The 23,382-nt window shown below is 53.2% G+C and overlaps 2 protein-coding genes across 2 annotated transcripts in view; one reads left to right on the top strand and one right to left on the bottom strand.

Moving 5' to 3' along the window:
- Positions 1-201: 201 nt before the first annotated feature.
- Positions 202-23,382, top strand: part of LOC137454317 (zinc finger protein 850-like) — a 291,247-nt gene continuing 268,066 nt past the window's right edge. The window contains exons 1-2 of the mRNA XM_068164368.1: positions 202-224; positions 832-1,936. Of these exons, the coding sequence (XP_068020469.1) occupies positions 833-1,936 (1,104 nt within the window). The 5' untranslated portion in view covers positions 202-224; position 832. The remainder of the gene's footprint in view (positions 225-831; positions 1,937-23,382) is intronic.
- On the bottom strand, positions 12,997-13,902 carry LOC137454408 (olfactory receptor 14J1-like; the record flags this gene model as incomplete). The annotated part of the gene is made up of 1 exon (XM_068164450.1): positions 12,997-13,902. A coding segment is annotated over exon 1 (906 nt), but the record flags the coding sequence as incomplete, so codon positions are not given.

Genomic DNA, 23,382 nt, shown 5'->3' with positions numbered 1-23,382 from the left:
CTGTGTGCTGTGGCTGTGCTGCTGGGCTTGGGAGCTGCCCCCAGCAAGGCTGAGCTGTGCTGCCTGGTCCTGGGCAGTGCTGAGTCATCCCTTGCAGATCAGTGCTCTTCTCTGAGCCCTCTACTTCTCTCTGTCAGGGGCTGAGTGGTCTCTCAATCATCCCTGCCCCTGTGTGCTGTGGAAGAGCAGAATTTGCAGATCTGCCCCTTGGAGCAGCCCAGCAGGTAAGGAACCCAGAGTGGGGCAACAGCAGGACCCCAGCCCCCAGAATCCTAGAGTCCCAGGGCACCTCCCAGCCTCCTCCACCTCCTCCTACCCACCACATTTCGCTCCTCCAGGGCCTCTGAGGCACATCAGGTGTTGGAGTTTGGGAACTCCCCAGGCTTGGGATCAGTTGTGTGGAAGGAGGTGATGTTTGTAGTTGGCACGTGGAGGGTGGTGGGAGAAGGTTGGAGGTGGTTTGGTCTTTAATTGTTCAGTGCTGCTGCCTCCATTGCCTGAGCCAGAAGAGATCAAAGGACAGAGCCTGGGCCAGGAACCACCCTGCCAATGCTACCAGGCTCGAGGAGAGTGGGACCAGACCACTTTTAAGTCCCAGGGTACCTCAGGGCACTGATCACAGGAACCTGGGGTCTCAGCACAGATATTAGAGGTCTGAGCCCACACTGTGGCAGAAACTGAAGGTTTCTGCATTCTCTCCTCCAGCTGGGTGTTGGGAAGTGCTGGGAGTCAGGGACTGTCTTGTCCCAGGCAGGATGTGAGGTTTTGTGATCCTGGGCTCAGGTGCTTCCATGTTCCTAATCTCTCTGCTGTAACCCCTTCCTGCCACAGTATGGCCTCACAGAAGGACCCAGGCAAAAGCTGGGAGGAGAAGCAGCAGCCAGAGATGAAGTTCGAGCAGCCAAAGTGCAGCCTGGAGGGTGTTGAGAAGGAAGAGAAAGAGGACAAGATGGAGGATGGTGATGCTGAGGAGAAGGATGACTATGATAATGATGAGTATGAAGAGGTGGATAACCATGAGGATGAAGGTGATCAGGATGAGGAGGAAAAGGAATTTGAAGAGAATGAAGCCAGAGCAGGTCCCTCTGTGCCACCCAAGCAGCTGAATCAGTGTCCTGAGTGTGGGCAGAGCTTCCCACCTGGCTCAGAGCAGGTGAAGCACCACTGCCCCCACCCTGGCCCCCGGCCCTTCATCCGTGGTGACTGTGGCAAGAGGTTCAGCAAGAGCTCTGAGCATATCCAGCAATGCTGCACCCAGACCGGTGAGAGGCCATACAGCTGTGCTGAGTGTGGCAAGACCTTCACTCACAAATCTTCCCTCAGGCGGCACCGCAGTGTGCACAGCACTAAGTCCTTCCCCTGCAGGGACTGCGGCAAGCGCTTCAAACACAGCTCCAGTCTCACCATCCATCGCCGCATCCACACTGGAGAGCATCTGTTCCCCTGTGCTGTGTGCAGCAAGAGCTTTACCACGAGCACGGATTACATCCAGCACCAACTCATCCACAATGGTGAGAGGCCGTACAGCTGTGCCGACTGCGGCAAGAGCTTCACCCAGAGGGGACACCTCACAGAGCACCGTCGTGTGCACGCTGGCGAAAAGTCTTTCAGCTGTGCTGAGTGCGGCAAGGCATTCCGACATTGGGGCACGCTCACTCAGCACCACCGCACCCACACTGGTGAGAAGCCGTTCACCTGTGCTGACTGCGGGAAGAGTTTCAGGCAGAGGGCGACTTTCAGTCGCCACCGCCACACCCACACTGGTGAGAAGTCTTTCACTTGTGCTGATTGTGGCAACAGCTTCAGCCGCAGAGACAATCTCATTCATCACCGCCGCAGCCACACTGGTGAGAAGGCTTTCACCTGTGCTGACTGCGGGAAGAGTTTCAGCCAGAGGAGCTATCTCAGTTGCCACCGCCGCACCCACACTGGTGAGACACCCTTCACTTGTGCTGCCTGCGGCAAGAACTTCACCCAGAAGCGATCCCTTAACAAGCACCGCTGCACCCACACCAGAGAGCAGGCTGCACTGGAGCAGAGGCATAAATCCACCTAGAATCTGTTGGGTAATTGTGACCCCTCTGAGAGGGCCTTTCCAGCACCAAAATCATCCCTTTTTCCTTTGCAGTTCTCAGGGACTGGGGGCACCAGCAGCAACAAACACCTCCTGCCCTTCTGAACACCAATTATTGCTAATGAGAACAATTATAGTGCTGAGTCAGCACAGCTGGAGCTCCCAGTGGAGCTGGTCAGGGCTTTGCCAGGGCTTTGTCTGGTTCTTCCCCAATGCTTTGTATCTCCCTGGGGTAAGAAATCCTCTGTCCATTGACCAATTGTCTCAATAAACCCCAAAAGTTACCCAAATCCTGTCTGTTTGCTTTTAGTTCAGATACTGAACCATTTTGGCTCAGTAGCTGATCGGGACCGCTCGCCCGGAACCGCTCCGCTTAAGCTGTGAGTTTCTCGGGGTTTTTTTTTGCTTTCCTTTCGGGGCTTCGCGGGTCGGGAGGACTGCTGGTAGGGGGAGGAGCCGGCAGGATTGTGCTCACTCGAGCCTGCATGGGTCACGGGAGCCTGACGTCAGCCACGGCAGTTTTAAAAGCATCATGGTCGTCACTCAGATGAAGGGTAAAAAAGCAGCGTCTGCCCAGACAGAGCTGTTTTACCAACATGCTGGAGTCCAGGCTGCCAGCTGCAGAGAGTGCTTCAGCCTGACACTTGGAATAGAGGGGGAGGGAGAGGACACCTGTGTCAGGTGTGAGCAGGTGAATTTTCTCCTCAGCATGGTGGCAGAGCTGAAGGATGAAGTGGCCAAGCTGAAGGAGGAGGTAGCTAGGCTAAGGACCATAAGGGAAAGCGAAAGGGAGTTAGACTTGTGGGAGAAGGCTCTGCAGATCTCCCCTGCTGAGGGAAGGGTTCCTGGAGGCGGAGAGGGATGGATACAGGTCCCTGCCAGGGGTGGCAAGAGAAATCCACCCCGACCCTCTCCTCCTCCTCCGCTGCCCTTGCATAATAAGTATGAGGCCCTGCAGGCTGAGGGCAGTGGGGATGAGAGGGCTGAGGCTGAGGAGCAGCCATCCAGAGGGGAGCCTAAGGCCAAGCAGACCCCACCAGCTGTAACGGCCAGCTCTGGGGGGAAGCCTAAGCCCAAGCGGTCCCCACCAGCTATAACGACTAGCTCCACAAAGAAAAGGAGAAGGGTTATAGTTGTTGGGGACTCTCTCCTGGGGGGTACTGAGGGACCCATATGTCGTCCCGACCCATCCCACAGGGAGGTCTGCTCCCTACCAGGGGCAGGGGTTAGGGACATTGCGAAGAGATTCCCTGAATTAATCCAGCCCACTGACTATTACCCTCTGATGGTAATACAGGCTGGGAGTGATGAGATTGACAGGAAGGGCACCAGGGCAATTAAGAAGGAATTCAGGGCCCTTGGACAATTGATTGTTGGGGCAGGAGCTCAAGTGGTGTTCTGCTCAATTCCTTCAGTGTCAGGGGTGTACACTGAGAGGAATGGGAGAACCCACACCATCAACAATTGGCTCAGGGGATGGTGCCAGCGGCAGAACTTTGGGTTCTATCACCACGGGGCAACTTTCACTTCACCTGACCTGCTGGGTCCTGATGGGGTGCATCTATCTAGAAGGGGTACGAGAGTCCTGGCACTGGAGTTGGCAGGGCTCATTAGGAGGGCTTTAAACTAGGTCTGAAGGGGGTGGGTGAGGCAATCGGTCCCTCTGCAGAGGTAAGAGTAGGGCACAAGGTAGGGTCAGTTGAGAAGTCAGGAACCCAGCTGCGATGCATGTACACCAATGCACGCAGCCTGAGCAACAAGCAAGAGGAGTTGGAGGTCCTAATCCATCAGGGCGACTATGATGTAGTCGCCATCTCAGAAACTTGGTGGGACAGCACCCACGATTGGAGTGCTACAGTGGGGGGTTACAGGCTCTTTAGGAGAGACAGGCGAGGGAGAAGAGGAGGAGGGGTGGCTCTGTATATTAGAGAGTCAATCTCTGCCACACAACTTGTGGTGGAAGATGAGGTAGTTGAGAGCCTGTGGGTCAAAATCAGAGGACAACCTAACAAGTCTGACATCCTGATTGGAATCTGTTACAGACCACCCAACCAGGATGAGGCGGCTGATGAGTTGTTCTACAAGCAACTGGAGGCTGTCTCAAGATCATCAGATCTTGTCCTTGTTGGTGACTTCAACCTCCCAGATATCTGCTGGGAACTTAATTCAGCAGGGAGGAGGCAGTCCAGAAGATTCCTGGAGCGAATGGAGGACTGCTTCCTGACACAGCTGTTAAGCGAGCCTACCAGGGGACAGGCTCTGCTTGACCTGCTGTTCTGCAATAGGGAAGGGCTGGTGGGAGACGTGATCGTGGGAGGCTGCCTAGGGTGCAGTGACCACGAGATAGTGAAGTGTTCAATATGCAGGGAGATTGGGAGGAGCACCAACAGAACCTTCACCTGGGACTTCCAGAGGGCAAACTTCAGCCTATTTAAGAAACTTGTCTGCAAAGTCCCCTGGGTACCAGCCCTCATGAACCAAGGGGTTCAGGAGGGTTGGACCTACTTCAAACAGGAGCTCTTGAAGGCACAGGAACTGGCGGTTCCCACGTGCCGGAAGGCAAGCCGGCGGGGAAGGCGACCGGCCTGGATGAGCAAGCAGCTCCTGGAGGATTTAAGGGGGAAGAAGAGGCTGTATCACCTTTGGAAGGAGGGGAAGGCTTCTCGAGGTATGTTCAAGGAAGCTGTTAGATTATGTAGGAATAAAATTAGGGAGGCAAAGGCCCAGCTGGAACTGAAGCTGAACACCTCTGTCAAAGACAATAAAAAGCATTTTTATAAATATATTAACAATAAGAAGAAGGGCAGGAAGAACCTGAACTCCCTAGTGGACCTGGAGGGGAACACAGTGACTGAGGATGAGGATAAAGCTGAGGTCCTGAACACCTTCTTTGCCTCAATTTTTAACAGCAAGGCAGGAGTTCAGGACGAGTGGTCTCCAGAGCTGGGCGTTGGGGTCGGGGAACAGAGTAATACCCTGGAAATCCATGAGGAGTTAGTTCGGGACCTGCTGAGCCACTTGGATATCCACAAGTCCATGGGCCCGGATGGGATCCATCCTAGGGTGCTGAGAGAGCTGGCGGATGTGCTAGCTAGGCCACTCTCCATCATTTTCCTCCAGTCCTGGCTCACTGGTGAGGTCCCAGATGACTGGAAACTGGCCAACGTGGTCCCCATCCACAAGAAGGGTCGGATGGAGGAACCTGGAAACTACAGGCCAGTCAGCCTGACCTCAGTGCCAGGGAAAGTGATAGAGCAGATTATCCTGGCAGCAATAACTGCGCACCTGAAGGATGGCCAAGGGCTCAGGTCCAGCCAACATGGATTCAGGAAGGGCAGATCCTGCCTCTCCAACCTGATCTCTTTCTATGATCAGGTGACCCGCCTGGTGGATGTGGGGAGGCCTGTGGATGTGGTCTACCTAGACTTCAGCAAGGCCTTTGACACCGTCCCCCACAGCAAACTGCTGACTAAGCTGTCAGCCCGTGGATTGGACCATTACACTCTGTGCTGGGTTAGGAACTGGCTGGAGGGCCGGGCCCAGAGAGTGGTCGTGAACGGTGCCGCATCCAGCTGGAGGCCAGTCACCAGTGGTGTCCCCCAGGGATCAGTGCTGGGCCCTGTCCTCTTCAACATATTCGTTGATGATCTGGATGAAGGGGTAGAGTCAGTCATCAGCAAGTTTGCAGATGACACAAAGTTAGGGGCAGATGTTAGTCAATTAGAGGGTAGAAAGGCTCTGCAGAGGGACCTCGACCGACTGGAAAGATGGGCAGAGTCCAATGGGATGGCTTTCAACAAGTCCAAGTGCCGAGTGCTGCACTTTGGCTATGGCAATCCCATGCAGAGCTATAGGCTGGGGTCGGAGTGGCTGGAGAGCTCCCAGACAGAGAGGGACCTGGGTGTGCTGATCGACAGCCACCTGAATATGAGCCAGCAGTGTGCTCAGGTGGCCAGGAGGGCCAATAGCATTCTGGCCTGCATTAGGAATAGTGTGGCCAGCAGGAGCAGGGAGGTCATAGTGCCCCTGTACTCTGCTCTGGTTAGGCCGCACCTTGAGTACTGTGTCCAGTTCTGGGCTCCTCAGTTTAAGAAGGACATTGAGACACTTGAGCGTGTCCAGAGAAGGGCAACAAGGCTGGTGAGAGGCCTTGAACACAAGCCCTATGAGGAGAGGCTGAGGGAGCTGGGATTGTTTAGCCTGGAGAAGAGGAGGCTCAGGGGTGACCTCATTGCCCTCTACAACTACCTGAAGGGTGGTTGTAGCCAGGAGGGAGTTGGCCTCTTCTCCCCGGCAACCAGCACCAGAACAAGGGGACACAGTCTCAAGCTGCGCCAGGGGAGGTTCAGACTCAAGGTGAGGAGGAAGTTCTTCACCGAGCGAGTCATTCGGCATTGGAATGGGTTGCCCAGGGAGGTGGTTGAGTCATCGACCCTGGAGGCGTTCAAGGGGAGATTGGACGTGGCACTTGGTGCCATGGTCTAGTCATGGTGTCTGTGGTGTCAGGTTGGACTCGATGATCCTCGAGGTCCTTTCCAACCTAAGTGATACTGTGATACTGTGATACTGTGGTAACAGCAGGAAGAACTTTACTGTAAGGGTGACAGAGTCCAGGAACAGGCTGCACAGAGAGGTTGTGGAGTCTCCTCCTCTGGAGACTTGCCAGCCCTGTCTGGATGTGTTCCTGTGAGACCTGCACTGGATTCTATGGTCCTGTTCTGGCAGGGGGACTCAGAGATCTCCAGAGGTCCCTTCCAATCCCTAACCCTGTGAGTTGTCACAGGGCTCTGAATCCAAAGGAGATCCCAGTAGAAAATACCAAGGTTCCAGCTACAAATCATGAAGTCTTATCTGAGCTTCATCTTCAAGGATCCTTCTGAAGTCACCTTCCACTGCCCCCCTGGGCTCTTCTTGGCTCTCAGCTAATGCATCCATGTGGCAAGTCCAGCTGCCTTCAAACCAGTGTAAGTTGTTCACAGAAGCTGAGAGGCTCTTTCCATTTCACTTGGAGGGCTCCTGATTGTCATGGGTTGAGTTGACTCTGCTGCTGTTATCCAGACCATGCTGCAGCCATGCCAGCCTCAGAAATTAAAGTGCTGGCTGGAGCAAAGGATGATGGTGCTTGAAGTTCAGATTGCAGCATGGGAGGCTCCCTGTTCCAGTTGCTGCTTCTGGGTTCTGGGATTTTTTGGGTGTTGGCTGCTCTGCTGGGATAGCAGTGGGACAGGGAGGGGTAGGGGATCAGCTCACTGCTTTGGGCTTTTGCCTTGCTTGCTGCTGCTTGCTGCTGCTTTCCATTGTGGCTTTTCTGCACACAGGCTGAGGTCACTGTCCTTTTGTATTCTGATGATCTGATTTGCTCAGGAAACTCTTCTCTGATGAGCTCTTCTCTGATGAGCTATAGTCCTGTGGTGCGTTCACTATGTTGATGGATTTGCTTTCGGGGGGCTGATGAGCTGCAGTCCTGGTTGTGCTACTGATGGTGCTGGGTGTTAGCTTAGGAAAATGACTCAGAGCTGTGCTGCCCACTGCTGGGCAGCTTGCTCTGGTTTCATCCAGAGCAATACACGACACTCCCAAGGAAACCACTGTGAGATCTGCCCAGATACTCGATACTGAGGAGTGGCAGGGGGTGGGAGAGGGAAGGGGCAAATTCTTAGGCTGGTGGTCACCTCTGGTGCTTTGGAATTTCAGCTCTGAGTAAGTGGTAAATCCTCCCCAGCTAGGGAAAGGTTTGGGAAAAGTCTGTTGTCAGCCTGGGAGTTCCTGAGAGACAGAAATCACTGCAATGTGCTTGGGCCTGGCCCATGCCTCTCGAGCCCTTCTCATCTCTGTGCAGAGGGCTCAGGGGCAAGAGAAGGTCTCTGGACCTACAGACAGTGCCACAGGCATGGCAGCTGTGTCAGAGAAGCAGCCTGTGCCAGGATCAGCTGCCCCTCATAGTGAATGGTGCTTATGACCAGGATTGTGGCCCAAATATTACCAGAACATGCTTCTGTGTGTGTGACTCAAACCCCCTTTGTCCCCCCTCCCTTCTGGAGTCGGGGTGGGGGGGGGACAGGACCTTGGCACCACTGAGTCCAGGTCAACAACCTGCCTGGGCATGTTTCCACCCCTATGGCAAACAAGGCCCAGGCTACATGTTTGTTTGCCCTGTCTACAGCGTGTGCTTATGCTCATTTGGCAAAGTATCAGCTGATTGGTTAATTATTGTGTTAGCAGTGGGTGCTGACTGGAGCAGTATTCTTTGGGGCAAATGGTAAATAGGAGTTGTTTGGTAAACAAGTGCCCCCCACGCTGGTGTCCGTGCCTATGCCTGCGTGCGTCTCTGTGCCGCTACGGTCCGCCTCGCCCGGGACTTGAAGCAGCTCCAGAAGGCCTCGCTGCACATTGCCACTGTTGCCCGGCTGGGGGCAGTGCCGTGGAGCGTGGGGTCAACTGCCGCATGAGCCATCGCCACGGGAGGAAACCATGGCAGCCCCTGTGCACCACCGGTCCTGAAGCGCTACAGCCCCCAGAGCGGGGAACCTTTGCCAGGTGCTGCGCTTCGTGGAGCCAGCGGCAAAAGCCTCTGAAGCTTCCCCTGGGAGGCTCCAGGACCTTTGTGCTCTGGGAGAAGCAGCAACCCCGCGGCACAGCCACGCGGTTGGCGCCGTTCTCTAGTTCCTCATGAGGGCACAGCCGTGCCGCGCTGTCAGGACTCTAAACACATCACCAAGGAAAGATTTCATGAGGTTCTCAGCTCGTGAGGAAGCCAAACCTTTGCTTTATAGAATTTGGGTTCAGGTAGTGCTGAAACTGTCCTGGGTTGAGGGTTTGCCGGTCACCGACCAACCCCTCCCCCACTGCTTTTCCAATCAGTTTCAACTCTAAATTCTAGAACTCATTTGGTTCCTCTGAAGTGCCCAGGCACAAACGTTCTGCAGAGGTGGTTCCACCAACCCAATACTGCTGCCTGTGAATAGAAACTAAATCCCCTGCTGCATAGTTTGTATATCAATAGACTACCAATATATCTATTCATTGATATCTTTGCTGCTCACTCCCGAGTGCACATCTACAACACTCCTGTAGGGATAAAGAAGCCTACAAGGAAAGCAGCTGATCCTGCAAAGGACTAGGGGGGATCAGGGTCCCCATGGGAACAAGAGAAAGAGCCTGGGCTGCTGGCTTGGTTCTTATCTCTGGCTTTGGAAGATGGCCAAGGACAAACAGTGGATGAAACAAGCAGCAGGCCCTAGCAAGGCAAAGGAAATCTCTGCTCCTCTGTCCAGGCCTGTGTTTCAGCTGTGAAGGAACTGTCCCAGGAGTTCCATCAGCTCCAGAAGAAGTTTTTATTCCCCACTGTGGTGAAGAGGTTATTAAATTTATGAATATGAAATATGAATTATGAAAAATATTATTTTATTAATTATCAAACTATTAATAACCGATGAATCACCAACTTATATACATGTTCTAGTGCACGTTCGTGAAATACATTCCACAACTGGCTTAGTGTTATGATTATAACGTAATTGAACTATCTATAAACTCTTTCTATATTTATATAACGAAGGGTGCAGTTCCGCCGCTTGGCCACTAGATGGAGACTCGGCGGGACGCGGGCGGCTTCTGGCTATACACAGCAGTATTATAATCTTTCTATGCGTCAGCGCTTACTCTGCTAGACGTGGATACTTTGAACTGAGTGCTAGTGGGTGGAAAGCACGTGGACAATATTCAATTCCCTTCAGACAACAGGGATCGGTCCTGGACAGGGTCGATCCGTGGGGTCGGCCCTCAGAAGTCGGCTCGCACGGCAGGGCGGGACGACGGTGGCCGGTAGGTGGGCTCGAACGACGGAAGCAGGCGAAGCTACGGGGGTCGGCCCAACCACGGCGGTTCTCGGGGCTGATGCAAACAGCCTCGGGGAGAGAATGCAGCTGCGTTAGGCGGCGGATTCTCTTTACCGAGCTTAAAGGAGCAACAGGACTCTCGTAGTGGTCCCGGGTCCGGTGCAATACAAGCACGAACAATGCTCTGGTTTTCCCTGGAATTCACAGGGCTCAGAGCGGCACTCGGCGGCTCTGAGAGAGCAGCACTCGGTATTGATCAAGTCCCTTCTCCCCGGCAACTGGGCAGATCTTACCCGCGGGGGTTGGTCCAGTCCTCCGGTGGCACGATGGGCTCTTCCGATCGGCACGACTGGTTGTAGCAATGCTGAGCTCCTCAGGCTCAGCGAAGGTCCTCCCTCTGGGCTTCTTCAACGATGCAGAGGCTTCCAGTATGCGTGCATGTATAACAGAAGCTAACAACAATAAGCTCAATGGCAAAGGCTGCAGCTCGAGAGTTACTCTCTCGAGCATGCACAGAGACAAAGTAAATGAGGGGGCAACGTGTTCACCAACTGGGGTGATACTTATAGATTCCTCGAGGCTGGGCTTGACCAATGGGCACTCTCATAAGCAACTGGCTTCAGCCTATAGAAAGCGTGAAGCTAGAATTATGCCCATACTTGGTGTAAGCACAAGCGCTGCATGCGCTGAGTGCGTGCAAGCCTGGCTAATGCCTTGGCTTTTGTCTCCCTCCTAGAGGGAGGGGGAACTTGCCCACATGCTGGGACAAGATTCAGTATTGGGGCATAATGTGCCTTCACCACAGCACTAATCCTACTAATAGGCCTACTAAAATTCTTCTCTCTTAATAACTGCCTTTTTCTCTCTTTCTAACCCTTTTTGGGAAAAAAGGGAGGGAGGGGGAGAGAGTGGAGTACAGGGGGGGAACCCTTCTCTGTCCGGAGGAGGGAATTTCGTTCCTGTATTCTTTTTTTTTTTCCTTGCTGTATATTTCTGTGTATATATTGTAAATACTGTATATATTGTGTATATTTAACCTGCCTTTCCACATTGCCTGTAAAATATAGCATTCCTTCCGCTTCTCTGGCTGAGTTAGCTGTGTTTTTTTTCCTCTTTGTGGGGGAGAGAAAGCTAGGCCTTCTCTCTCAACCCACTACAGTCACCGACAGCTTGAAAGGTTCAGAGTGGAGATGAGGCCAAAGAAATGTCCCTCCGAGGGCAGAGCTGCTATGCATGAGGCCATCCAGAGGTGTCAGGAAATGGCAGGGAGAGCTGAGACAGCTCAGGGAAGGGATGGAAATGGCAGGGGGAGAGCTGGGTGGGTGCAACCATTTTAGGCTGTGCTTTTAAGAAAGGGACAGTGCTGGAACCCTCTGTCTGAATATTTTGAAAACATTCAGATATTCTAAATTAATTTCATTGGTAGATTGGTAGAATGCAACTTTAAGTTTCAGTTCTGCTTGAGTCTCTCCATCAGTTCCAATCTGTTCTGTCTCTTCAGCCTGTCTGCTTCTGAGCAGCAGTGGCAGGACCTGTTAACCTTGAGATAAGAAAACTAATCCTTGCATGTGCTTTTGAGCCTAACAAGAATTTCCTCCTTAATAATTACCTTTTCTCTCTCTCTAACCCTCTTGGGAAAAAAGGGAGGTAGGGGGAGAGAGGGGATACAGGGGGGGAACCCTTCTCTGTCCAGAGGAGGGAGTTTTGTTCTGTATTACTTTCTTTGCTGTGTATTTCTGTATATATTGTAAATACTGCATAGTGTGTATATATAACCTGCATTTCATCCTGCTTGTAAATACAGATTTAATTCATCTTGCTTCTCCGACTGAGTCAGCTGTGGTTTCTGTCTTTGTGGGGGAGGGAGAACTGAACCTTCTCTCACCACCACAGGGTTAAAAAGATCAAATTTGTAATGGGTTAAGGGCCAGAATGTACTGCAATGGGGCCAGGGGATCCCAGCTGTGCTAGATCAGCGTCTGTACTGGAAGGGAACCAAGGGATTAAGTTTAGAATAAGCCTTGCCCAGTTTATACTGGGAGGAGATAAGGGCATCCAGTTTATAGTGGGACAAGGCCTCAGGTGTACTTGGAGGGGTAAAAGGGAGCTGGTTTAGACTGGGACAGGGCCCACACTGTACTGGGAGGGCATTAGGTGTCCAAACTGTACTGGAATGGATGCAATCAGTCCTGGGGGAAGCCAGGGAATGCCTTTTGTACTGGGATGGGACCCACACTGTAGTGGGAGAGGGCAAGACAATCCAGTTTATTCTGGAAGGAGGCCACAGCTATGCTGGGAAGAGTTCAGGGTATGTAGTTTTTACTGGGAAGGGGCACAGTCTGTACTGGGAAGGTGGTCATGTTACTGACTTTGCAGTTGGAGAGATTCATTTGATACTGGAACCTATGCAGGGCTTCCAATTTGTTCTGGGATGAGTCTCAGACTGTACTGGGATGGGATCAGGAAAATTAGTTTATACTGGGACAAGGACAAGTTTGTATGTGGAAGGCTTAAAGGGACCCAGGTGAGGTGAGGCTCAGTTTCTAGAGGGATGGGATCAGGGTATCCAGTTTGTACTGTGATGTGGCCATTTTGGACTGGGAGGGTCAGAGTATGAAATTTGTGCTGGGACAGGTGGAGCTGATATGGGAGCGAATCAGGATCAGTTTGTACTGGGGTGAGGAGCAAGTTTGACAAGAAGGTGTTCAGGAGATCAAATTGGCAAAGGAAGGTGCCAGCCTCTATTAGGAGAGGACCAGGGGTCCAGGGAGTGCTGGTGCTCCCTGGCAGTGAGGCAGTGCTGGGACTCTTTTCTCTGCCAACTCTGCATGCAGGAATTGTCCCTAAAGCTCTGGGAAAGGTCCTTTATTTTGTTTAACCAAAGAAGGAGCAGAGGTCCTGTTACATGAATTCTCAAAGAGAAAAGCAAAGCAGACAGTGAATTAGAAAGGTGATGACAAAGAGGAAAAATCCACCCCTACCACCAAAAGATATAGAAGCCAGGCTGGGCCTGCACTGAGTGACATCAGAACTGCTCTGCAGGAGAAGACAAAGAGTTTATTGCTTCTGAGAGCATCCAGGGATCAGTTTGCTCAGGGCAGCCTTGAGCTCCTGGTTCCTCAGGCTGTAGATGAGAGGGTTCACTGCTGGAGGCAACACTGAGTATAGAACTGACAAAACCAGGTTGCAGGATGTAGAGGAGATGGAAGGGGTCTTCAGGTAAGAAAAGATACCAGTGCTGACAAACAGTGAGACCACAGTCAGGTGAGGAAGGCAGGTGGCAAAGGCTTTGTGGCGTCCCTGCTGAGAGGGGATCCTCAGCACTGCCCTGAAGATCTGCACATAGGACACCACAATGAACACAAAACAAACAAACACAAAACAGCCACTGGCCACAAGAAGCCAAAGTTCTCTGAGGTAGGATGTGGAGCAGGAGAGTTTGAGGATCTCGGGCACTTCACAGAAGAACTGCTCCACAGTATTGCCCTGGCAGAGGGGCAGGGAAAATGTATTGGCTGTGTGCAGCAGAGCGTAGAAGAAACAAGTACCCCAGGCAGCTGCTGCCATGTGGAGACAAACTCTGCTGCCCAGGAGGGTCTCATAGTGCAGGGGTCTGCAGATGGCAATGTAGCGATCGTAGGACATGGTGGTGAGGAGAGAAAACTCTGCTGAAATGAAAAAGAGAATGAGAAAGGCCTGAGCAATACATCCTTCATAGGAGATGTCCCTGGTGTCCCTCAGGGAATTTGCCATGGATTTGGGAACAGTGGTGGAGATGGCACCCAGGTCAAGGAGGGCAAGGTTGAGGAGGAAGAAGTACATGGGGGTGTGGAGGTGGTGGTCCCAGGCTATGGTGGTGATGATGAGGCCATTGCCCAGCAGGGCAGCCAGGTAGATGGCCAGGAAGAGGCAGAAGTGCAGGAGCTGCAGCTGCCTTGTGCCTGGGAATGGCAGGAGGAGGAAGTGGGTGATGGAGCTGCTGTTGGCCATCTGCTGCTGTTGGCCATCTGCTGCTGTTGGCCATCTGCTGCCTCTGGCCCCAGAGACCTGTCCAAGGAAGGAAAGACAGTGACAAGTTAGGGCACATTTATCTCACCCTCATTGCAAGCCCTGTCCCTGAGCTGCATGAGGAATGGATCAGCTCATTCCCCATCACTACCAACCAGGGATGGTTCATCACAGCTTCAAATGCGGCAGGGACCCAGAATTGCCATGGAGATTCCTCTGGTGTCAGAACAGAAAGTGACCAACAGCCCAATGCCAGGGAATGAGAGTCCCATAGAGAGGTGGACAAACAGGGAACAGCTCTGCAGTGCTGCAGAGACAGTGAAGGGAAGAGAGAAAGGCAGAGGGGCTGGGGGTGAAGCCTTCTCCTTCCCCAGCTCAGCTCTCTGCAGCTCACAGGATGGAACTGAAGAGCTTTTATCCTCCTTCTGTGTGCACACTCCAGGAGCCTTCAGATGAATGCCAGCTGCCAAGGCTGTGACTCCTGACCTGGAGCCCATAGCTTTGAGGGCACTGCCTCTGCTGGGGAGAAGAAGAGAGCAAAAGGTTGCATTGGGAAATGTGTCTGCAGTGCAGAGAATGGCACAGAGGTGCCTGATCCCCCTTGCCAGGGCATCTCTGACAGCAGATCCCACTTCCCCCACTGTCCAAGTCCCTGCTGCTGGCACTTGTCCCTGCCAGGAGCTGCTTCTCTGTGCCCAGCTCTCCTCCCTGTCCCTGCTGACAGAGCTCATCCCACCTGCTGTGTGCTCAGCTCTGCCCTGCAGACCCCTCCCAGCAGCAGAACACAGCCCAGGGGCAGCTCTGGGTGTGCAGGGGCTCAGGAGCAGATCAAAGGCTAATGAGAGTCTTCTCCAGAGTGGAGAAACAAACTCTAGACTCACACTGCCCTCCCAGCACACCAAGGGGATCAACATTCAAAGCCAAGACTCCTTCCCTTCCAGCAAAATGCTGCCTTGATGCTCTTCTGGAAAGCCTCCTCAGAAATGCCCGGGGGTAGCCAGGACTGTGAGCAGCTCTGGCCAGCACAGCTCCCTCCCCACAGCAGAAGGACCCTGCCCTGCCCTGCCCTGCCCTGCCCTGCCCTGCTATGCCAGGGCTGTCTCCTGCCACTCACAGCTTCTCCCCACAGCACTGTGTGGAGCTCTCTGGGCAGGCTGAGACCTGAGCCTGGCAGGCAGCAGAGTCCCTGCCCCAGCACACAGCCCCTGGGCTGCAGGGACCCTGCTCTGAAGGACAGCCCTCACCACCCCTGCCTGCACCCCAGGGCTCCACAGCTCTTCAGAAAAGCCTGAAAAGAGCCTCTGCACAGGAAGATTTCCTTCCAGCCCCCACCAGCTGTGGCTGTGCCAGCTTTAGGAGATGCCTCCAGGAGCTGCACCTGCACTGCCCTGCCCCCACAGACTCACCGTGTCAGTGACTGCAGTGACTTCTCCTCCTGTCAGCTCTCAGTCACCCTCCTGGACACCTCGAAGCTCTTTCTGCCTTCTTCATCTTCCTGAGATCCACTGGCAGTGCCCTCAGCCCTGCTGTGCAGTGCAGAGGAGCTGTTCCTGGGCACAGCTGACACTTTTCATTGCTGCCTACTTGCCAGCAGCTCCCTCCAGCCACAGAGCTCAGCCCAGCTGAGCAGCAGAGGACCAACCCAAGGGCATTTTAATGACCCTCTGGTGGCTTTGGTGCCTTGTAAACATCAGAGACTGAGAGGGAGATGATGAAACCTCTCCAGAAGTTTAAGTCACTTTCAAACTCTGAAGTTTCTTCTCTTGTTGATGGGTCCCAGTGAGGACACTGCTGGGAAAGTGTCTCCAGGCTGTGGTTGGAGCAGAGAAGTGGAGGCAGTGCTGAGAGGTCAGGACAAGCAGAGGAAGATGTCTCTGATGCTGAGCAAACCTGGAGGTGTTTCCTTAATCCAAAGGGTCAAGCCCTGACCCCTGGCTCCTGGACAGGCAGATCCTGTCCCTCACTCACCCCTCAGGGGGATTCCTGGAGCAGTCAGATGTGGAGAGGACCAATGCTAAGAGCAGGACTATGGCACAACCCCTCCCAGGCTCCTCAGTATGGACAAGGAGGCAATGAGGCCCCAGGGCTGGAAGGAGGAGTTGTCTCCTCAGAGGCATCAGTGGCACAGACCACAGCCAGAACCAAAGGCATGAAGAGCTTGGCTCTGCCAGGAGCCTTTCAGCTCTTGCACAGCCCTCTGCCATCTGCCCCTCAGGCTGTCCTCTGCTGCTGCATCAGCTGAGCCTCTTTCCCTGCAGGCTGTAGTCACCCAGCCAGCTGCCCCACCTTGCTGGCACCTTCCTTTGCTGCTCTCTCTCCATCCTCCCTGGGTGTTCCTTGGAACTCCAAGCCTTGGAGTGCTCCAGGCTGCTGCTGGGGGATGTCTTGCAGTGACATTTCTTTCTCCTCATCTCCACTCTGGACCTCCCCAGCTGCACTTTGTGGCTTTGTTTCTTTCTCTTGCACTTTGTCCCTGTGCAGAAAAGCTTCTCCATGTCTCAAACCACTCCCCAAGCACTCTCAGGCTACTCTGCTCCTGTCCTCACTCTTCACACCATTGAGCCCATGGCCTTCAGCCTCTCTCTACTGGTCATGTGCCTGAGGCCTCCCAAGCATATCTTGGGAGATCTCTGGGCACTCTCCAAGGTCTTTGCAGATGGAGATATGGTGGTCATAGGACAACAAAGAGACCAAGTACCCGACTTGCCTTCAAGAGGACTGGACCCCCGAGGGTGAGATCTGCCCAGTTGCCAGGGAAGGGACATAGCCGAGTCCAGCAGTGCAAACATCTGCCTCAGCCTGAAGCAGCAGACTGAGGAGCTGCACAGAGCAGGAGCAGCATTTAACTGCATGGCTGTGTGACCCTGCTGCTGTGGGAGAGAAGAGGAGTCGCTGCTTCCACTCCATGCCCTGTGAACCCCAGGGGAATCCAGAGCACTGTTCCTGCCCTGTGCTCCAAAGCCAGGACTGCTCTGATAGGGTCCTGCCCACACTTGTTTTTCCTGGGCTGTTCTGTTTCCACCTCCACACTCTCCTGCTGAGCCCCTGTGTTGGGGCAAGGCCTGAGTGCTCTGGCAGCTTGGGCACCATCCTGCTGCGTGGCAGTTACATGGCCACAGGCAGACACAGACCATGGGAAATTCTTTGGCTCAGATGGCCTCCACAAGAGCAGTTCCACACAGAGAGGTGATCTGCTTAGGGCAGTGTCCGAAGGCTTAGGCCTTCTTCCAAAGTTTCCCTCAAGAGCATGCCCACCAGATGCAAACAGGGAACAGCTAAAGTGTGTGAGTGTGCAGGGCTGGGGCACACAGCAGTGTCCTCACACAGCCAGGCCTCCTGCAAGTGACCTGAAGGATCAGCAGAGAAGGGTCTGGACTGTGGCTGTGTTCACTGGACACCCTGGGAAAGCTGTCCCAGGGCAGTCATCCTACACTAGCCTTCACAACCACTGTTTCCAGCAGCAGCCTCACACTCAGCTTGGATAGACTCTTGGTCCCTCCATAGGAGGACATGGCCTCAAGAGGTCAGCAGTGCCTGTTTGCATTGTGCAGATGAGATGTCAGCAGATGAGATGAGGTGAACCTGAGTGAGCAAACACCATCAGCTATTGCTGGAGGTGCCAAGGCACTGAAGCTCTGAGGAGCCTCCCAACCTCTGGCAGGGGCAGCAGGAGGCCAGGGAGACTCTCTGACCGCTAGAGGGCAGGGCCTGTGTGAGTGATGGCGAAAGACTCTGTCTCTGAACGTCCCACACTCCATTAGGGGTCTGTGAGGCCAGCTCAGATGTGGACACCTGACAGAGCTGGGACATTGCTGTGTGTCACTCCAGAACAAACCCTACTGGCCCAGGGAGATTCATCTCAGATGTCTCCGGCAGGCTGCTGTCTGCTCACATCACCCTTGCTGGACTGTGCCCTGAGATGTGCACAGAGCCATCCCAGAGGTTCTGGGCTCCTTGGAAAAGGCCTCTCCAGGAACACCAAAAAGGAGGGTGGGGAACATTGCAGGCTGGTCACCCTCAGCACAGTCCCTGGGAAGGTGAAGGCTCAAACACCTCTGCAGCCATTTGCAGGCCCTTGCAGAACAAGAGAGGTATTGCTGAACCCATATGGGTAGGGGCAAGAAGGGGAGGTTTTGTGCCTGGAGCTTAGCCAGGGCTTTGCCATGGTCCCCCATGGCCTCCTTAGAGCCAGAGTGCTGAGAGCTGGATTGCAGGAATGGATGAGGTGGTGGCTGGGTGGTGGATGAAGCCCAAATGTCACCAGTGGAGAGTCCTCCTGGCAGACGCCAGTGGCATCACTCAGGGCAAGCCCTTGGGCCAGCACTGGGGAATGTCTCCATGAACTTCCTGCACCATCTGACCCAGGGCATCTGCAGCTCCTCTGGAGATGAAGCCAAACTAGGTAGAGGCCTTGAGGGAACTCATCTGCTTAACCCTGCCCTGAGCAGGATGATTGGACAAGAGGATGTGCAGGAGGCTCCTCCACACATGCAGCAGGACAGAGCCAGCAGCTTCTCCACTCAAAGCCTTGGTAGGAAATCTCCCAGATGGATCTGGTGAAACTTGGATCTGCTCAGGCTCTGGCCACAAGGAGGCTGAGGGCTGAGTGTGCAATCCTGTGCTCAGTTGTGTCTCAGGAACTCACCATTCAGTAGGAAGCCAATGACTGGGAAGGGGGAGGGGAGGTCACTTCTGCCTCATGAAAGGATTGGCCAACAGCAGGAACACAGCTGGGAAAGGGACTGGGAGGTCAGTTGTGTCTGCAGGAGCTGATAGGGCAGCCCTGGGTCCATGGCTGGCAGATGGGCACAGTGATCTGGGAGATGCCCTCTGCCAAAGGGCCTGGGCTGACTGCAGGAAGGGGCTGATGGTTTGGTTGCTGTGTCTCTGCTGCCTGAGTACCTGATGGGACAGCAGCAGGCACAGGGCTTGGTGCTGTCTATGCAAGAAACTGCAAGGCCAGCAGCCTTGGGAGCTCCTGGTGAGGTAGGAAAGAGCAGGAGAGAGGAACACTGCCAGGTGGTGCAGGCTGGCAGGTGCAGACTGGCCATGAGGAGCAAGAAACCTCTCTCAAAGGGTAGTGCTGTGGCCTGAGAAGATCTCCAGAAGGAGTCTGGGATCAGCCCTTCTCTTTGTGTCCCAAGGAGCAGAGTGTGAGTGTGGGCAGGTGTCAGTGAAGGCATGGAAAGGCCAAGGTGGGGAAGTGAGATGAGGGTCTGCAGCCTGCAGGGCAGGAGAAGCAGCTGTGAGACAGTGCAGGACAAAGCTGTGGGAGAGCTGGCAAAGGGCAATGGCAGTGGTGGGAGTGATGAAGAGAAGCCAAGGCTGTGCCCTCTTGACTCTGGCAATTCTCTGTCCCCAAGGCCTGTGAGGAGATGTTGTCCCAAGGCACTGGGAGGGCCTCACTGCCTCTTTCCACAGCCCCAGGAAGGCTGGGGACTGTCAGGCCCTTGTCCTCCACTCAGCATCACAAACCCTGCAGGGATCCTAAAGGAAGGCTGGAGAGGAATTTTTCATGAGGGTGTCTGGTGACAGGAGAGGAGGGAAAGGTTTGAAGGTGAGGAAAAGGAGGTTTAGACTGGGTCTTAGGAAGAAAGTTCTTCAGTATGAGGGTTGTGGGACTCTGGAATAGGCTGTCCAGGTAGGATGCCCTCTCCTGAGGGCATTGAAGGCCAGGCTGGATGAAGCCTTGAGCAGCTGAGTCTACTGGAGAGGCATCCCTGCCTATGGCAGGGAGGTTGGAGCAGAGGAGCTCTGAGGTCCCTTCCAACCTAGGCCATGCTATGCTGCTATGAAACCCACACCCCACCCCCACTGCACCTGAAGAGCCTTGACCCACACATGTGGGACAGGATCTGCCTGCCCAGGGGCTGTGCTCAGGCCTTGGCCTTTGTGCTGCAGAAACCAGAGCCAGAGTTTGCTCTCCTGCACTTTGCCTTTGTCTGCTGCAATCACAGCCTCTCCTGAGCTGCTCTAACGAGTCCCTGGGGAGGCTTTGGCAGTAACAAGCCTCAGTGGGGCCAATCAATGCTTCAAGGTACTTTGTGTTTTGCTTCTTGCACAGTTTCTTCACTCTTCTCTCTGTACCTGAGGTTCATGGAATGATCCCCAAGTGTCCTAAGGAGCTCTTTGTGTCTTTGTTGTTTCCTTCCAGATTTCCAAGTGCACCTCACAAAGCTCAGATTTTGTTGGTAAACTATTTGATTCTTTTTCTCAGATGAGGACAGAGGTGACAGCAGCATCCACCAAGCCAGAATGATGCAGGCTGTCTGCTCAGGGGGTCTGGACTGGGAGGAGAAGCTGTCCTTTGAGGGCTGACATTGAATGGACAACTTTGCTCCTCACCCTCCCCAACCTCCCCATTGCTGTCCCTGCCCACCTGGGCCTTACATCCCTGCTCCTTGCATCAGACTTCTCCACTGCTCTCTGCAGCTGGAGCTCACAGCTCCATGGCACCAGCTGCCCCCTGCTCTCCTTAGAGAACTGCCTGCACACAGCCACAGAAAAATTGTTGATTTTTGGAAGCAAAGCAAAGCCAAGCCTGGGAATGTTCCCTCAGCAATCCAAGCCCTCTGGAACCATCTGTTCAGTACAATATGTTGCACACAGTGTCCTTACTTTTCAGTCACTTGGTCCCCAAGAATTTGCCCAAGAGCACAGGGTGATAAGGACAGCAAGGATGAAGTATATGAGAATTAAGAGGAGAAGGACGAAAATAATTGTGAGGAGGACAAAGGGGATGATGTAGGAGAAGTGGAGGATGATATGGAATAGGAGAAGAATAAAGAGAAGGAGGAAGATGAAGAGAAGGAAGAGGGCAAACCCATATCAGCCCCTCTGTGCCACCCAAGCAGCCACATCAGTGCCCTGAGTGGGGGAAAAATCTTCCCACCGAGCATGGAGATGGTGAAGCCCCACTGCCCCCAGCCCAGTGCCCAGCCCTCTGTGATGACTATGGCAAGAGCTTCACCCTCAGCTCTAACATCATCTGGTACTGCTGCATCCACAGCCAGAAGCAGCTGCACCTCTGAGCTTGCTGAAGCAAGAGCTCCACCCAGATGGCCACCCTCAGCCAGCACCGCTGCACCCACACCGGTGTCAGCCCGTCACCTGCACAGGCTGCAGCAAGGGCTTCATCCGCAGCTCCTCCCTCACCTGGCATATTCACCCCCATGCTGGTGACCAGCGTGCCCCAGGGGACACAGCAATACACTGACCCCGGCATTGCCAGGCCAAACGTGACCCCCCTGGGGGAGCCTTTTCCAGCAGACTGAACTGCAATCTCCTCTTTTACACCTTCTTTCCTCAGAAGCAAATGTGCCCCTGCCCTTCTCAGCACCAGCCAGTGCTGAGGAGAGTAATGACAGTGCTGAGTCAGCACAGCCACTGCCACCACTGCAGCTGGGCTGGTGTCGTGGGATGGAAGGGGTAAGGCCAAGAAGCCTCCTCCCTTCCCCCTTGCAAAGTAAAAGGGAAAAAAAAATTGAAGGGAAAGGAAAAAAAAAAAACCCTCACAAGCTGAATTAGCAAAGCAGTGGAGCTATATTTACAAAGCAACGTAGGGAATGCAGGGGATTATTTACAAATTTACAATATCTACAATATATACAAAGATATACAACAGAGTAACACAGAAATGAGAGTAAACCCCTCGGCAGAGGGGTTCCCCACCTCCGCTCACCCCTCTCTCTCCCCCCCTTTCCCCAGAATGGGATAGAAAGAGAAAGGAAAGAGAGGAAAAAAAAGTTAGAAGCAGTTCGTGTTAATTGGAAGGGAGTTAGTATACAGGCCTGTTATCTGGTTTTCAAGGCCGAGGCCTTGGCAGAAAGCCCAGCACAGGCAAAGCTGCTGCACGAAGCAAAGACGGAAGCAAGACTGACTGAGAAGTGCTGGAAATGTCCACTTCACTCCCACTTCAGAAGGTGCTTCCTCCCACTCGTCCAATGAAATTAGTTTAGACTATTCCTTCCATTTACCAACTTCCGTCCACCATGTTCCCTTTCTTAAGGGGGCAACGTCAACCGGCCACAGTCCACCCCTTCTAAACAATTTCATTGGCTGTTCATACTGTCCATCCAATCCAAAACGATATTTACAGTTCGTGATTAAAGTTCATAGTCCATTCCGGCTATGCTCAGATGTAGATGATTCAAAAGTCCAAGAAAATCAGAAAATGAGAAAAATGGAAAACAGTTCATTTCTTCACTGACAAAGCGAAGAAAAGGGAAACAGGGATTCTCAGGGTCTCTTAGTTGACTCAGAGCTCTCAGGGATCTCAGGGTTCGTGCACCGTAGATTCCTCGTTGGTTCTTCCTTTGGACGCGATGTAGCTATACAACAGTTTGAAATTAACCTCTTTCAGCTAAAGTTAAATTTCTTTGTGGAATACACTGAATTTCACCATTCTCTTGCATTACCCAATAAGTGTGACCCGGACCTTCAGCTGAAACCACCCCTCGGACAGGTTTAGCCTCTCCTGAGGGTGAAAATACCCAAACAGTTTTACCTAACAGATTCTTTTCTCTAACAACAGGAACTCTATCACCTTCTACTTTCCGTAGCAAATCTGAATGTGCAGGTCCAGCTCGGTTCACTGAACCTCTACTATTTACCAGCCAGGTTGCTTGTGCTAAATGTTTTTCCCAGTTTTTCAAAGATCCACCCCCCATGGCTTTGAGAGTGGTCTTCAACAAACCATTGTAGCGTTCAATCTTCCCTGAAGCTGGTGCATAGTAGGGAATGTGGAATATCCACTCAATACCGTGCTCTTTTGCCCAGCTCTTTACAAGGTTGTTCTTGAAATGAGTTCCGTTGTCTGACTCAATCCTCTCTGGAGTTCCGTGTCTCCACAGGATCTGTCTCTCCAGACCGAGAATGGTGTTGCGTGCAGTTGCATGTGGAACTGGATAAGTTTCCAACCATCCAGTGTTTGCCTCTACCATAGTAAGCACGTATTGCTTACCAGAACGAGAACGTGGTAGAGTGATGTAGTCAATCTGCCAAGCTTCACCATACTTGTACTTGGACCATCTGTCACCATACCACAAGGGCTTAAGTCGTTTTGCCTGCTTAATAGCAGCACAAATGTCACAGTCATGGATGACTTGCGTGATAGCATCCATGGAAATGTCTATGGATCTGTCACGAGCCCATTGGTATGTTGCATCTCTGCCTTGATGTCCTGACGAATCGTGAGCCCACCGAGCTAAGAATATCTCACCTCGGTGTTTCCAGTCGAGATCAAGATTAGAGTCCATGTCTACTTGAGAAACTCTTGCAGCTAGATCTGCCTGATGGTTGTGTTGTTGTTCCTCAGTAGCTTTGCTCTTAGGAATGTGAGCATCGATGTGTCTCACTTTCACTGGAATTCTCTCGATTCGATCAGCAATGTCCTGCCACAGGTTGGCTGCCCAAATGGGTTTTCCTTTTCTCTGCCAACCACTCTTCTTCCAGTTCTTTAGC

Source organism: Melanerpes formicivorus, unplaced genomic scaffold, assembly GCF_026170545.1.
Source record: "Melanerpes formicivorus ecotype bairdi unplaced genomic scaffold, bMelFor1.0.p_v2 SCAF_80, whole genome shotgun sequence".
NCBI lineage: Eukaryota > Metazoa > Chordata > Aves > Piciformes > Picidae > Melanerpes > Melanerpes formicivorus.
This window is presented reverse-complemented; position numbering and strand designations above follow the sequence as displayed.